Raw genomic sequence first — 14819 nt, 5'->3', positions numbered from 1 at the left:
ATGCTAAAAGAGACCAGAGATAGGGAATCCAGAGCTCTTATGATGGACATCAGGGACCCAAACTGCTTCTGCTTTCCTACTCCACCATCCTATTATGTGACTTCCATCCTCAAGGTGTCATGGCCCAATATAGCTGCTGGAACTCCAGCCATCACATCTGCATTCCAGACAGCAGGAAGGAGGAAGGGGGCAATGCAAAGGGGTCTGTTTTCCCCCGAGCCAGCTCCCTTTAAGCAGCCTCCCTGAGGGTTTCACCAACAATTCCACATTCATATTGTTGGCCAGAATTTAGTCTCATGGCCACACTTATCTGCAAGAGGAGGACATAAATATAGTCTGTTAGCCAAGCAGGCTGTTGCTCTGCATGACATCCAGGTTATATTACTAAGGAAAAAAGGGAAAATGCTTTGAGTAGGCAGCTAGCAGCATGAGAAGGCCTCATCCCTGAAGTGAGTGTGTGTCCCTGTACGATGGCTCCCTCACTCAGTTTTGGAGGGATTGGAGCTGTGACACAACTAGAAGTCTCACAGACTAGCAGTTGTGGAGATAAGAGGAACCTTGGAGCCTGGAAAGGAAGCTGGAAGAAGTGTCTGCCTCCTGCTGTCATAGGAGGAAGCATTGCTTCATCCCCACCCACAGGGGACTGGGGTAAGACGGGGCAACCTGACAACTGTCTGGACCGAGAGGACAGGCAGAGCCCTGAGAGGCCAGGACAGGCAATCAAGAAGCCCTCCTCAGGGGCTGGCCTGGTGGCATAGTGGTTAAGTTCATGCACTCCACTTCAGTGGCCCAGGGTTCGTGGGTTTGGATCCTGGGCGTGGACCTAGCACTGCTCATCAAGCCATGCTATGGCTGCAACCCACATACAAAATCGAGGAAGATTGGCACAGATGTTAGCTCAGGGGCAATCTTCCTCAAGCAAAAAGAGGAAGATTGGCAATAGATGTCATCTCAGGGCCAATCTCTCTCACCAAATAGAAAAAAAAAAAAGAAGCCCCCCTCACACCCAGAAGAGTGTTTGGAATTGATTTTGGAGCTCAGCGTTAGGATAGGCAGGATGATGGGGGTGTGCAGGGAGGAGAGGATGCCGGGCAGATTGTGGCTTCCAAGGACCACCCATAATGCAGGAGGCAAACATCCAAGGAGATGAAACATCCAGAGGCCTCCCAAGGGCAGGAACAGGGGCAGGGTTCAAGGGCTAGGAAGATTGTCGGGAGTGGAGTGGGCTCTCCTGGTGACAAGGACCAGAGCGCACAGCAGAGAAGTGAGACAGGTGTTCTGTAGCCCTGGAGACGCAGCCCCCACCTGGTCCCTGGCAGAAGTCATGCTTCCTGGTGTGAGGTCTCTGAGGGGCCAGCACTGGGTGGTTTGAGCCATAGCTGAGAGTATGGGTCCAGAAGCCTCTGTAGCTCTTCTTTTAAGAGCCAGTTTCTTTCCAGAGCCCAGGGCCAAGGGTGGCAATTAAGAGACTGCAGCTGGCGGGGAGGGGTCCCGAGGAAGTCCAGGGCAGGGGACCAGGCTTCGTAGGTATGGCTGAAGTAAACTCCACAGTCCCTTCTAGGTCCTTCCAGTCCTTAGCTGTTTTCTTTGGCACAGGAGAATTGTTTCTTTTCATCCTAATCCTGAGAAAGGTCATTAAGACAGATTGAAAGTTAAAATTTAAACTGCTACTTTCTTTCCAGGCGTGGGATGTACAGATTTTGAACAGTAACAGAAGGCGCTTGAGATCCTGGGGAAAGCCCTGAACTGAGGTCACTACTTGCTCAGAGAAAATGAAAGTGTGAGAGCAAAGGGGCTCTGGGGAGGACCTTTGTGTTCTGGGACATGAACACTGTCCAGTGGTCAGATAAATGAACGAGGATCTTCAGCCACAGGCTGCTCTGATCGTGGATGAATTGGAGTTCTGACTCCTGCCCTGGTGTGGGTTTTGGGTTGTATTAGTTATTGAAGTGAGTGCCACCTGTGTGAGCTGGCCCGGCTCTGACTCCCACCCTGAGAGGCCCTTTGGGGCCAGGAGAGTGTCGACCAGGCTTTGGCGAGTGCCCACCCCGGACCTGCCTGGCCTCATCTCCGACCCACTCTATCCCACCTCAGCAAATGATGCCACTGCACCCTCCAGCCTGAGGTTAGGGTCTGGAATGCAGACATTCCATACTCTTTTTTTTTTTTCAAAGATTTTATTTTTCCTTTTTCTCCCAAAAGCCCCCCAGTACATAGTTGTATATTTTTAGTTGCGGGTCCTTCTAGTTCTGGCATGTGGGATGCCGCCTCAGCATGGCCTGATGAGTGGTGCCATGTCTGTGCCCAGGATCCGAACCAGCGAAACCCTGGGCTGCCGAAGCAGAGCGCACGAACTTAACCACTTGGCCATGGAGCCAACCCCCAAGACATTCCACACTCTTAACTGTCTGGCCCCTTGCAGAAAGCTGCTCGTTAGGGTTCTGAGTCTTGTGCAAAGCCTCTGACTTCTGGGCAAGGCACAGCCCTACCTCCCTCAGACCCAGAGAGAGGCAGGGCAGGGCTGCTCCAGAACTGGCTGGAAGGTGGGAGGCAGAACAGCTTGGAGTCCTTGCCTCGTGGCCTCCCAGAGAGCTGGCTGGGAAACGCTGCTTCTCCCTGCGGCTCATTCCTGTGTGCCGTCTCATCTCTTTTCCCTCGTGTCTCCTTGTACAAGGGCGTCCTTTCACACTGATCCCTGACTGCTCCTTTGTCTACACAGCTGATCTTCAGAGTTAAACTGCTGATGAGTCGGGGATTGTGCTATTTGCCAGGAGTCTGGTGGAGTTGTGAGTGATGGCGGGCACCCTCTGATGGAGCCCTGGGCTTCTGTCCTGTTGGACAGAAGAGGCAAATTAAACGCTGGATGGGAACAGTCAGATAGCTGTGCATGTGCGCAGGTCTTCCGTCTTCCTGACCCAAAGGCTGGCTGCCCCGGATCCCTTGGGGGAACGGGGTGGGGGATGTGTAAGTACAAAGATGAGTGATAGAGATTGTCCAAGAATGTTAACTATGCAGGGAATGGGGTGGGGGGAGGTGGGAAAGCTCCCTGCTCTCCTGGAACATCAAATAACCACTCATTTCTTGGGACATTCTTCTTGGTTTGGACTGAGCATTAAAACAGTTGCATATTCGGTAGGGAGGTAACTTCGGAAAGGATTGGGGATAAGTTGCTCCTTGCTTATTGGGTGAGCCGGGCACTTAGGAAGTTCCCATGTCTTGTTCCTCTCAACCATGAAAACGTTATGCTGAGTGAAAGAAGCCAGTCACAAAAGACCACATATTGTGTGATTCCATTTAGATGAAATGTCCAGAGCAGGCAGATTCGTAGAGACACCAAGTAGATTAGTGCTTACCAGGGCCTGAGGGGACGAGAATGGGGAGTGACTATTAATGGGGGCGGGTTTCCTTTTGCAGTGATGAAGATGGTTTGGAAGTGGATAGAGGTGGTGGTTACACAACATTGTGAATGTACTAGATGCCCGTGAATTGTTCAGTTTAAAATGGTTAATTTTATGTTACATGAGTTATACCTCAATTTTAAAAAAAACTTCAGAGGCAAAATAAGGCAACTCTTTGCTGAGGGTTTTGTTCTGTGTGCGTTTTCCTGAATTTTCTGGAGCGCGGGAGCTGGTCTAGTCGTTTCCACTGCCGGCCCTCATCCTCACTCCTCTCAGGTGTGGCCGCCCCTTCTGCTTCCCTCCTAGCACCATCCTGCTCTACCGCATCATGGCGTGGGGCTTGGCCACGCTGCTCTGCGTCGAGGGAGTGGTGATCCTCTACTACCCCTCCGTGTCCAGGTGAGCCCGGACTCCCGACAGCCCAGCTCGCCCCGCTCCCTCACCCGTTGTGTGTTCTCTTGCAGGAAACGCGTGGGCGCTGACCCAGGGCGGGCGCCTTGCACTCAGGCCCTTGTCTCAGGCTGTGTGAGGCTGTCCCGTACAGCTGAGGCCCTGGGGGCTCCCTACAGTTCCCTGCGCCCTTGCCTTAGTTTCCCTGCCATCTCTCACGGTGGTGTGGGTAGGTGCCTCTGCACACAGGTACGTACGCAGAGCTTTAGGAATGTCTCCTCCACATAAGTATGCGTGCAAAGCTTTGGTAGGTGCCCCTTCATGTTGATGCAGCTTTCTCGTGCCCACTCCTTCATTTTTATTTTTCAAACCAGCTTCCTCTGGATGAGCAGGGGAGGTTTAACAGTCTAAGAATGAGTTCGAGATGACATGGAAGAATGAAAAAGTGGCTCTTAGGAAAGCTGATTCTAAGCCTCTGCTTGCTTCGCTTTCTCACTTCTCTTCCATGCTGTGCTCTCAGCTATCCTGAACACAGACACGGGCAGATGGGGCCACTGAGATGGTCTCATTTCTCCAAGTTTCAACTCCCATCAATGCAACCGTTTGTAAAGCCCCGAGGTCCCTCCAGGGATATATACTCTAACTTCCAAAGAGAAACCGAAAACAGAGGCTGGACAGTTGTCTTTGTCTGTGACTTTAGAGCAGTGTATACCAGGGATCAGCACTGCACAGCCCTCAGGACAAATCTGGCCCTCTGCCTGCCTTTGTAAATAAAGTTTTATTGGCACACAGCCACGCCCATTTGTGTTTGTATTGTTTATGGCTGCTTTCGCACTACAATGTCAGAGTTGAGTAGTTTCAACAGAGGCTGTCTGGCTCACGAAGCATAAAATATTTACTCTCTGTTCCTTTACAGAAAAAGTTTGCTGACTTGTGTAGACAATTTCTCCCCCTTTTTGTACTTGTTGCAGCTACTCAATTAGACATTGCCAAAGTGGCGTTGCCTTGTCGACAGTGCATACTCGCAGAGCTCTGTATAGATCCATCCGTACGGCCTGCTCTCTCAAGGAACTTTAAAAGGACAAATACATGTCAGCAGCCGTTATAATAGAATGCACTTAATTGGAAAGGGGGTTTTCACCCGTCACTTTCACCTGTGGGACCCTGAGACTCCAGGAAAAGTTACATCTGAGCCTGAGGGAGCCATCACTGCAGGGCTCACAAGGAACTCAGAGGTGCTCCCGTGGTCCTCAGGCCACTCCTTTTCGGCATCATAATCCATCATCCCTTGATCTTGACAGCCCATGGCCCGGAACCCTCGCATTCTTCACGCTCCTGTCCTCCCTCTCTCATTTGTCATTTGCTCTCAGTCTTTGCATCGGAATCGCATCTCTTTCTCCTCCTGTTTCTCTTTCTCCCCTCAAGCCTTTCCAGACCGCATTTTAGCCTTCACAGCTGACGATGAAAGCTCCTATTAACAAGAGGAAGGTGGCCTCATGAGGGGGTGGTGTAATCCTTCTTATGGCAAGAAAAGATGGGCATTGTGTTTTTTTGTATTTTCTGCCATTTTTTCCCTTCTGATTTGACTACTCCATGCATATTAAAACAAAAGCACTTGAATTTTTTTTTTTTAGATTTTATTTTTCCTTTTTCTCCCCAAAGCCCCCTGGGACACAGTTGTGTATTCTTAGTTGTGGGTCCTTCTAGTTGTGGCATGTGGGTGCCACCTCAGCATGGCCTTATGAGTGGTGCCATATCCACGCCCAGGATCCGAACCGGCAAAACCCTGGGCTGCCAAAGCGGAGAGTGTGGACTTAACCACTCGGCTACGGGGCCGGCCCGAGTACTTGCATTTTAATCATTCCACCTCCTGTGGCCACGGGGCCTGGGCCTTCATCTGCTTCTCCACCTCACTCTTTGGCTGGGCCTGAGCAGTCCTCTCTCCCCTTGGCCTTCGATGCTCTCTTCCTCTTTGCCATTTTTCTTCTACATTATGCATGTCTTAGCTGAGAGTTCCTACCTTGGTAACATACCTGTGTGTAGCACTCCACCATGTCCTGTGGTGACCAGCAATTCCCGTGACCCCTCAATGGCAATCCTGGTCCTTCTCCCTGAAAAGAACCACTGAAATGTTGTCCATAACCATGAGGACAGCTGTGCTTTGAAATGTGGGGCTTGGGTGTTCTCAGTTGCTCAAGGAGAGGAACTGGATCTTATTCATGGCATCGTCCAGGCGTAGCATGGAGTAAGTGCTTAAAACTACCTAGTTTATTGAGGGCCTTTGTCTTACTGGAGTCGTGTGTTTTTCCCCTGAGAAGACCCAGTGGGGGGAATCCACCCTCCCAGAGTGTCTTCCTTTTTCTCCTTCTCTCAGTAGGGACCTTTAAAAGCTCCCCCCACGGAGTGCCTTAGAGATCCTCTCATTTGTGACACAACTAAAGACATGATGGATCTCCTTTGTTCTTGGGGATGTGTCGCTTGTTCACAGACAGGAGATATGAGTCAGATTTCCTTTGGGCGGAGTCAGAAGTCGATTTGTGCATTTCCCTTTACAATCGCATCCTCTTATCTCGGCTTCCAGATAAGTAGGCGTATTTTAGGCAAAGCTTTGTTTTGGAGAATGACTTGGTTTTCCTCCCTCAGGTGTGAGAGGGGTCCGGAGCACGCCATCCCCCACTATGTCACCACATACTTGCCGCTGCTGCTCGTCCTTGTGGCTAACCCCATTCTGTTCCAAAAGACAGTGACTGCAGGTGAATAACGGGGAAGTTCCCCGGGTGCACGCCACGGGGTACAGCCCCACGCCTTGGGCTCAGATCATGACACACATTGTCCTCCTGGAATTATCTAGGACAATTGACCTCATTCGTCATCCTCCAGAGACATAAGCAGAAGAGTTGGAGAAAGTGAGCAGGTTTAATACATGAAAGTGAGCAAGCCTACTTAGTTACAGGCTATACAAGCTCTTTGCCAACGTTTGGTAGCTCAAGGCCAGGACCAGTGGACTTTTCGCTTCCTTCTGGGCTCATCCTGGTTCTGCCCTTGGCGTGCCCTGGAGGCCCCAGGAGTGGCCTTGGACAACTGTGGAGGTGAGACAGGAGCAGAAGGAGAGGAAAGGGGAGCAGGGGGAAGGTATGGAGTCTGAAATGAAGAGTTATGAGCCTGGTAATGTACATTATGTCCCATAATGTACTTGACCTGTCTTTTCCCAGTTGGACAGGAGACAGGAAGTAGAGTGCAGGAAATGAGTCAAATGCAATGGTAAGAACTGGATAAGAGGGATATTATGAGTCAGTAAAATGCTCTGAAAAGACCTCTGGGCTGAGGCTGGGGTCTTACATTCCAGCTGCCACCCCATCCTCAAGGAAGTGTGAGCTGGAGCCAGTGTCCAACCTCCTCAAGCCGTGTGGATCTCTCAAGCGCAGAATGAGAATAAGGAAGCGCACCTTAACACAAAGGTCGCTTGAGGATCAGCTGTGCATTGTAGAGCTTTAAAACTCTTAAAGGATTCTACCACTAGGAATAGGCAATCATTACAGCCCTTTAAACCACTCTTTTCATATCTATATTTAAAAATAGTGGGGTCGGCCCGGTGGCACAGTGGTTAAGTGCACACGTTCCGCTTCAGCAGCCCGGGATTTGCCGGTTCGGATCCCGGGTGCAGACATGGCACCGCTTGGCAAGCCATGCTGTGGCAGGCGTCCCACATATAAAGTAGAGGAAGATGGGCAAGGATGTTAGCTCAAGGCCAGTCTTCCTCAGCAAAAAGAGGAGGATTGGCAGCAGATGTTAGCTCAGGGCTAATCTTCCTCAAAAAAAAAAAAAATAGTGTATTAAATATAGCTATGTTTTCTTTTTACAAAATTGCATAAAAATAGTGGTTTGATTACATCAAACAAGTGGAAGTGACTTATAGAAAAAAGACTGGAAAGAAGTATACTAAGATGTTAACAGTGGTTGTCTCTGGGTGGACCATGGGTCATTAAGTCTGTTCTAAACTTTTTTATATTTTCCAACTTGTGTATAAGGAGAAATTTTAAATCTTTCAACCTTTTAAAATAGGAAATGTGCACTATTTTTTTTGTGTGTGTGAAGATTGGCTCTGAGCTAACATCTGTTGCCAATCTTCCTCTTTTTGCTTGAGGAAGACAGTCTCTGAGCAAGCATCTATGCCAATCTTCCTCTGTTTTGTATGTAGGATGCTGCCACAGCATGGCTTGATGAGTGGTGTGTAGGTCCATGCCCGGGATCCAAACCTGCGAACCCCGGGCCACTGAAGTGGAGCACGTGAACTTAATTACTACACCACTGGGCTAGCCCTGTGCACTATTCTTATAATAGAAAATATAAACCTTTAAAAATATTTTTCTGGAACTAGTAAAATCCCAAATTTAATTAACAGTACAATACTAATGTCAGTTTCTTCATTGTGACAAATGGGACGGTGGTGGTTATATAAGATGTTAACCTTGGGGGAAGCTGGGTATAGGTATACAGAAACTCACTGTACTATCTTTGCACATCTTATGTAAATCTAAAATTATTTCAAAGTAAAAGTTTTAAATATATATATTCCCTCAAGTCCATGAGAACTGCAACTTGGAAGCTGTGAGGAAAGCCTGGCGTGCTTGGCTTTGTGGTCTTCTGGCTTTGCTCATGGGCTCACCTCTGTTTCGGTTCCCTTCCTTGTCACTCTGTAAATGTAAATAATGAAGGTGACATGCAGTCCCCCTCTGTTCTTCACAGTGGCTTCTTTACTAAAAGGAAGACAAGGTATTTACACAGAGAACGAGAGACGGATGGGAGCCGTGATCAAGATCCGATTTTTCAAAATAATGCTGGTTTTCGTTATTTGGTAAGCTTTCTTCTACTTTTCTTTTTTCTTTTTTTTTTAATTTTTATTTATTTCGGATGCACATCATATTTCGAATTCTGTATACATTACATCATGTTCACCACCCGAACACTAATTATAGTGCATCCCCTCACATGTGAGCCTAATCACCCCTTTTGCCCTCCCCCCTCCCCCCTTCCCCAATGGTAACCACCAGTCCAATCTCCAATGCTATGTGTTGTGGGGTTTTTTTGTCATTTTTATCTTCTACTTATGAATGAGATCATATGGTATTTGACTTTCTCCCTCTGACTTATTTCACTCAGCATAATACCCTCAAGTTCCATCCATGTTGTCACAAATGGCCGGATTTCGTCATTTCTTATGGCTGAGTAGTAGTCCATCGTGTGTAAATACCACATCTTCTTTATCCATTCGTCCCTTGATGGGCACCTAGGTTGCTTCCATGTCTTGGCTATTGTGAATAATGCTGCAGTGAACATAGGGGTGCAAGTATCTTTATGCCTTTGTGTTTTCAAGTTCTTTGGATAAATAGCCAGCAGTGGAATAGCTGGATCATATGGTAGATCTATCCTTAATTTTCTGAGGATACTCCATACTGCTTTCCATAGTGGCTGCACCAGTTTGCACTGCCACCAGCAGTGAACAAGGGTTCCCTTCTCTCCACACCCTCTCCAACATTTGTTGTTTCCTGTCTTGTTAATTATAGCCATTCTGACCGGAGTGAGGTGATACCTCATTGTAGTTTTGATTTGCATTTCCCTGATAGCTAATGATGTTGAGCATCTTTTCATGTGTCTGTTGGCCATCTGTATATCTTCTTTGGAGAAATCTCTGTTCAGATCTTTTGCCCATTTTCTAATTGGATTGTTGGTTTTATTGTTGTTGAGCTGTATGAGTTCTTTGCATATTTTGGATATTAACCCCTTATCTGATATGTGGTTTGCAAATATCTTCTCCCAATTGTTAGGTTGTCTTTTCGTTTTGTTGATGGTTTCCTTTGCTGTGCAGAAACTTTTTAGTTTGATGTAGTCCCATTTGTTCATTTTTTCTTTTGTTTCCCTTGCCCGGTCAGACATGGGACTTGAAAATATGCTGCTCAGACCAATGTCATAGAGCGTACTGCCTATGTTTTCTTCTAGAAGTCTCATGGTTTCGGGTCTTGCATTCAAGTCTTTAATCCATTTTGAGTTGATTTTTGTGCATGGTGTAAGGGAATGGTCTACTTTCATTCTTTTGCATGTGGCTGTCCAGTTTTCCCAACACCATTTACTGAAGAGACTCTCCTTTCTCTATCGTATGCTCTTGGCTCCCTTGTCGAATATCAGCTGTCCATAAACGTGTGGGTTTACTTCTGGGCTCTCAATTTTGTTACATTGATCTGTGTGTCTGTTTTTGTGCCAGTACCATGCTGTTTTGGTTACTATGGCTTTGTAGTATAATTTGAAATCAGGGAGTGTGATACCTCCAGCTTTGTTCTTTTTTCTCAGGAATCCTTTGGCTATTCGGCGTCTTTTGTTGTTCCATATAAATTTTAGGATTCTTTGTTCTATTTCTGTAAAAAATGTTGTTGGAACTTTGATAGGGATTGCATTGAATCTGTAGATTGCTTTAGGAAGTATGGACATTTTAACAATGTTAATTCTTCTAATCCAAGAGCATGGAATATCTTTCCGTTTCTTTGTGTCTTCTTCAATTTCTTTCAACAATGCTTTATAGTTTTCGGTGTACAGATCTTTCAACTCTTTGGTTAAGTTTGTTCCTAGGTATTTTATTCTTTTTGTTGCAATTGTAAATGGGATTGTATTCTTAATTTCTCTTTCTGCTTGTTCGTTGTTAGTGTATAGAATCGCAACTGATTTTTGTACATTGATTTTTGTATCCCACAACTTGACTGTATTCCTTTATTATTTCTAAAAGTTTTTTAGTGGACTCTTTAGGGTTTACTTTTCTTTTTTAATTGTCACTGGGAAGGGATGGACAAACACCTTGCCATTTTGCTTTTCCACGTGTGTCTTGAAAGCTCCAAAGGGAAGAGTCTTTGGAAAGGAAATCTTGGAAACTGTGGTAGGTGCCCTTTGAGGAGATGCACGCAAGACAGGAAGGCGAGTCTGCAATACATGAACTTCTTGAAAGATATTCAAATCTACTCTGATTATATATAAAGGTCTTAGAACAAAAAGTCCCAAGTTTCCTTTTGATACCTCCCAAGCATATGAGTCTGTTGTTTTGTCCCATTGCTAGGGTTGACCTTGAGATAAAGCACTTGCTGATGCCTTTTAAATCCACCCATTTGCATCAGTCTTGATGCTAAGATTCCTGGATCTGACAAGGGCAAGGGTACATCTTTGGTGTGATGACTCATAGCTCAGTCAACAGGGGGTAGAGAGCAGTTTTTCTCTCCTCCCTCTCCTCCCCCACACGTGTTCTGCCCCAGCGTGTCAGGTGGACGCTATGGAAACAGACCTGTAACCCATGCGAGAGAGATTGGAGTCAGGAAACCCTTCGCTTCGGTGAAGCGATACTTGAAAAGACAGGACATGCCTTTGTGGTGTTCATCATCTGTCTGATATGAGGAGGTTTGTTTGGACATTCTCCTAGGAGAGACGTCAATTAGCTCCCTCTAAAAATACACTGAGCTTGCCGTTTCAGACTTCCCTGGCCTACCAACAATAACATCAAAAACTTTGAACATAACATGTCAAGATAAGATTTGTTTTGGTCTCCATTCAAACGTTAGGTTACTCATTAAATGAAGAACGGGGAATCCTGGGTTGTGTGATATGCGCCAGAACCTTGCGGCTGCTGTGGTGGGGGGGTGTTACCTTTGGAAGGGCTGGGTGGTCTCCGCTTTGGACCGAGACCAGGAGTTTCATCTCTTGCATTCAGAGCTGGACGTGCTGCTTCCCCGTTGCTGCTGCAGTGTCGCGCCTCCCCGACTTTCAGGTCTTGGTAGGCGTGTTCGCCGACCCCTGGCGTTTGAAAACGAACTCTGTTGCGTGTTCTCTTTACCCTGGACCGTTTTCTTTCGAACAGTTGGTTGTCGAACATCATCAACGAAAGCCTTTTATTCTATCTTGAAATGCAACCAGATATCAATGGAGGCTCTTTGAAGCATGTCAGAAATGCAGCCAAGACCACCTGGTTTATTATGGTAGGTCAATCTTGATTTTAAATTTTCTTCTTGAAAAAAAAAAACATCAGAAGGAAAAAACCCCACTGAGAAGTATGGTGCATTATTATTGAAATATGTATTGAGTTGACCAGGTTCCCGGGCTGCCTGCCGTGGCTTGTGTCCCAGCTAGCTCACCTCCTTCCTCTTTGGGATTGTTATTAAGTGGGTCTGACCCTGCTAAGCCCATTTGGCACAGTGTGTCCAGCCTTTCAGGCAGACTCAAAATAGCAGGGAGTTTCTCTTGAAGAAATACTTCAGACTATGAAAAAGCCATAGGGATGAATGTATTTCTTGTAACATTATCCATAATTATAAAGCATTAGAGATAACCCAAATGCAAAATAAAGGAATGGTTAAGTAAATTGTGGTTTTTCATCTTGATGGAATGTTATGCAGATGTTAAAGATGACAAATATGAAATCTCTAGTATCAAGTGAAAAATGCAGGATATAAAAATTATACTAATTGTAACTACATAGTAACACGTGTGAAAAAATGTTGGATAGAAATACACGAAATGATAATAAGGTAGAAACACTGTAGGTGTAGCCCCCCCATGTTTTCATTATATTGTATTTATAATAAAAAATACATACATGAGCTGTTAGTAGGGAAGTACGTGTTGCCCTACACAGAATTAATATTTATGTTGCTTCAGAATTGGGGAGAATCTGGGGCCAGCTTGGTGGCATAATGATTAAGTTCGTGCGCTCCGCTTAGGTGGCCTGGGGTTCACTGGTTCGGATCCTGGGCGCTGACCTAGCCCCACTCGTGAAGCCATGCTGTGGCAGCATCCCACATAAAGTAGAGGAGGATTGGCACAGATCTTAGCTCAACGACAATCTTCCTCAAGCAAAAAGAGGAAGATTGGCAACAGATGTTGGCTCAGAGCCAATCTTCCTCACCAAAAGAAGAAAAGAATTGGAGAGAATCTCAGTCACAGGACTTTATAATAAGACCAGCATTACTGCCTCCACCCCTGGGCTTTGATTTGGATTGTCGCTTGGTTCCTTTGGTTGACTTCATGGGTACTTACCATGCATAACTGTAGGAATGTTTCCTAGACTCATTTTTTGCCTCAGGAACCTTTGTTAAATCAAATTCTGACTTGGAAGCACAAGAGGGAGAGCCCCTCCCTCTGTGCAGGAGAGCAAAGCGGCTCTGGCGGAGGTGAAGAGACGATTGAGTCAGTTGCCCTGTATTCGAGGCTTTCCCTCTCCCCTCCTCTCCCCCTCCTCCCCTCCCTCGTCTCCTTCCTCTTCCCTCTCTCCTTCCCTCCCCCACCACCTCTATTTTCAGGCACCTAATTCCTACTACACTGCACTGACCTCCACGTGTCTTTTTGTCCTCTCTCCAGGGGGTACTGAATCCAGCCCAAGGATTTCTCTTGTCTCTGGCCTTCTACGGCTGGACAGGATGCAGCCTGGATTTTCAGTCTCCCAGGAAGGAGATCCAGTGGGAGTCGATGACGACCTCGGCCACCGAGCGGGCTTACCGGTCCCCAGAGGGCTCCTGTGTGCCCCATGAAAGCCTCACTTCCAGGAAGACGGTGCATGTTGGCGGGCACACTTCCGATGAGGCCCTGAGCATGCTCTCTGAAGGTAATGCCCCCTCTGCCAGGGCAGGTAGACTGCGGAGCCCCAGGAAAATCCTTTATCTAACAAGGAGGTGATATGTGGAGGAGGTGTCTGTGATATATGTAACATACTTCAGGGTGTGCATGGAAAGTTACACTAGCTGACATTGATGCTAATCTTGCATGTCGTCATCCACTGCTCCTTTTAATTTTTCTTTTTGATCTGAGGAAGATTTGCCTGAGCTAACATCCATTGCCAATCCTCCTCTTTTTTTTTCCTTAAGGAAGATTAGCCCTGAGCTAACATCTATGCCAATCCTCCTCTATTTTTTTGTATGTGGGACACTGCCACAGCATGGCTGGCGAGTGGAGTAGGTCTGTGCCTGGGATCCGAACCCATGCACCAAGGCCACCAAAGTGAAGTGCTTGGAACTTTAACCATTCGGCCACGGGGCCAGGCCCAATCGCCTTTTAATATTTTAATAATGCTTTTTGTTTAGTTATTAAGTACTTGTATTGTTATAACCGACTCCTCTCTGGGCTGGATGGCATTTTGGATAGGAGATAAATTGTCACTTCAAACCCCTCACTAACATTTGCTGTCAGTGAGTGGTATGACATGATCTCTGTCGATTATGGGCGTAGTTTCATTGGTCCAGCTCACTTGGGGCATTTAAGATGAAAAGCCCCTCCGCCAATGCTGGCTCTTCCAATCTATCCTTTGCGTTTAAAGACTCTAGTGCTGGGGTCTTCAGACTGTGCTTCATGGAACTCTAATGTGGTTCTTTAGGTGTCTAGTAAACGATTCAAATCCCAGTCTAAAATTCCTGTTAAAAGCTCTGAGGAAAATAGTGCCTACTCAAATGCATTGGTAACCAAATACTAATCCCCCCAGGCTCACCAGCTATTAACTTGTCCTACCAGGTTAGCTCAGAGTAACGTTCGCCTGCCCTCTTTGCTTAAGTGAAGACCGTTACTGCACAAAATTGAGGTTGTCTTGCCCAATGCCCATTAAAAAAAGCCAATTATTATGGCATCAGCTTGTGGGGAAAGAAATCAGCTTTATTGCTAGATGGACCTGCATGGAGACAGGGGCATATGCTCTCCCCAACCCAGGGCTTAGGAGACAAATTATGGGCTGAAGGGCAGGGCGGTTTGAAGTGTGGGATGGGTGATTGGAGGTGAGGAGAAATGAGGGAATTGATAATCTGCACAAGTGTAGTCAAGCTTCATGCCTCTTCATAGGACACGTGTTCACAAAATGGTGCTGTTGGCATGATCTGAGGGTGGACTTTTTAGCTCCTTGACATCAAAAAGGTCCCTCAACAGGCATCTGCACAGGCTCAGTTGATGGGGTGGTGGTCTCAACTGGCCTGAGCTGGTCAAGGAGTCTCAGTTCCTGAAAAGGCACTCTGAATTACTCTG

The 14819-nt window shown here is 46.7% G+C and overlaps 1 protein-coding gene across 2 annotated transcripts in view; it reads left to right on the top strand.

The window, feature by feature from the left end:
* The window catches only part of GPR143 (G protein-coupled receptor 143), a 48716-nt gene that overhangs the window by 6445 nt on the left and 27452 nt on the right, over positions 1-14819 (top strand). For both annotated transcript variants that reach the window (XR_011434947.1, XM_005613969.4), the window contains exons 4-8: positions 3705-3797; positions 6432-6541; positions 8535-8643; positions 11680-11797; positions 13176-13419. Coding sequence is in view for 1 of the 2 variants with exons in the window: in XM_005613969.4 (XP_005614026.3) it covers positions 3705-3797; positions 6432-6541; positions 8535-8643; positions 11680-11797; positions 13176-13419 (674 nt within the window). In the remaining variant the exon portion in view is untranslated. The remainder of the gene's footprint in view (positions 1-3704; positions 3798-6431; positions 6542-8534; positions 8644-11679; positions 11798-13175; positions 13420-14819) is intronic.

Source organism: Equus caballus, chromosome X (genome assembly GCF_041296265.1).
Source record: "Equus caballus isolate H_3958 breed thoroughbred chromosome X, TB-T2T, whole genome shotgun sequence".
NCBI classification, from domain to species: Eukaryota; Metazoa; Chordata; class Mammalia; order Perissodactyla; family Equidae; genus Equus; species Equus caballus.
This window is presented reverse-complemented; position numbering and strand designations above follow the sequence as displayed.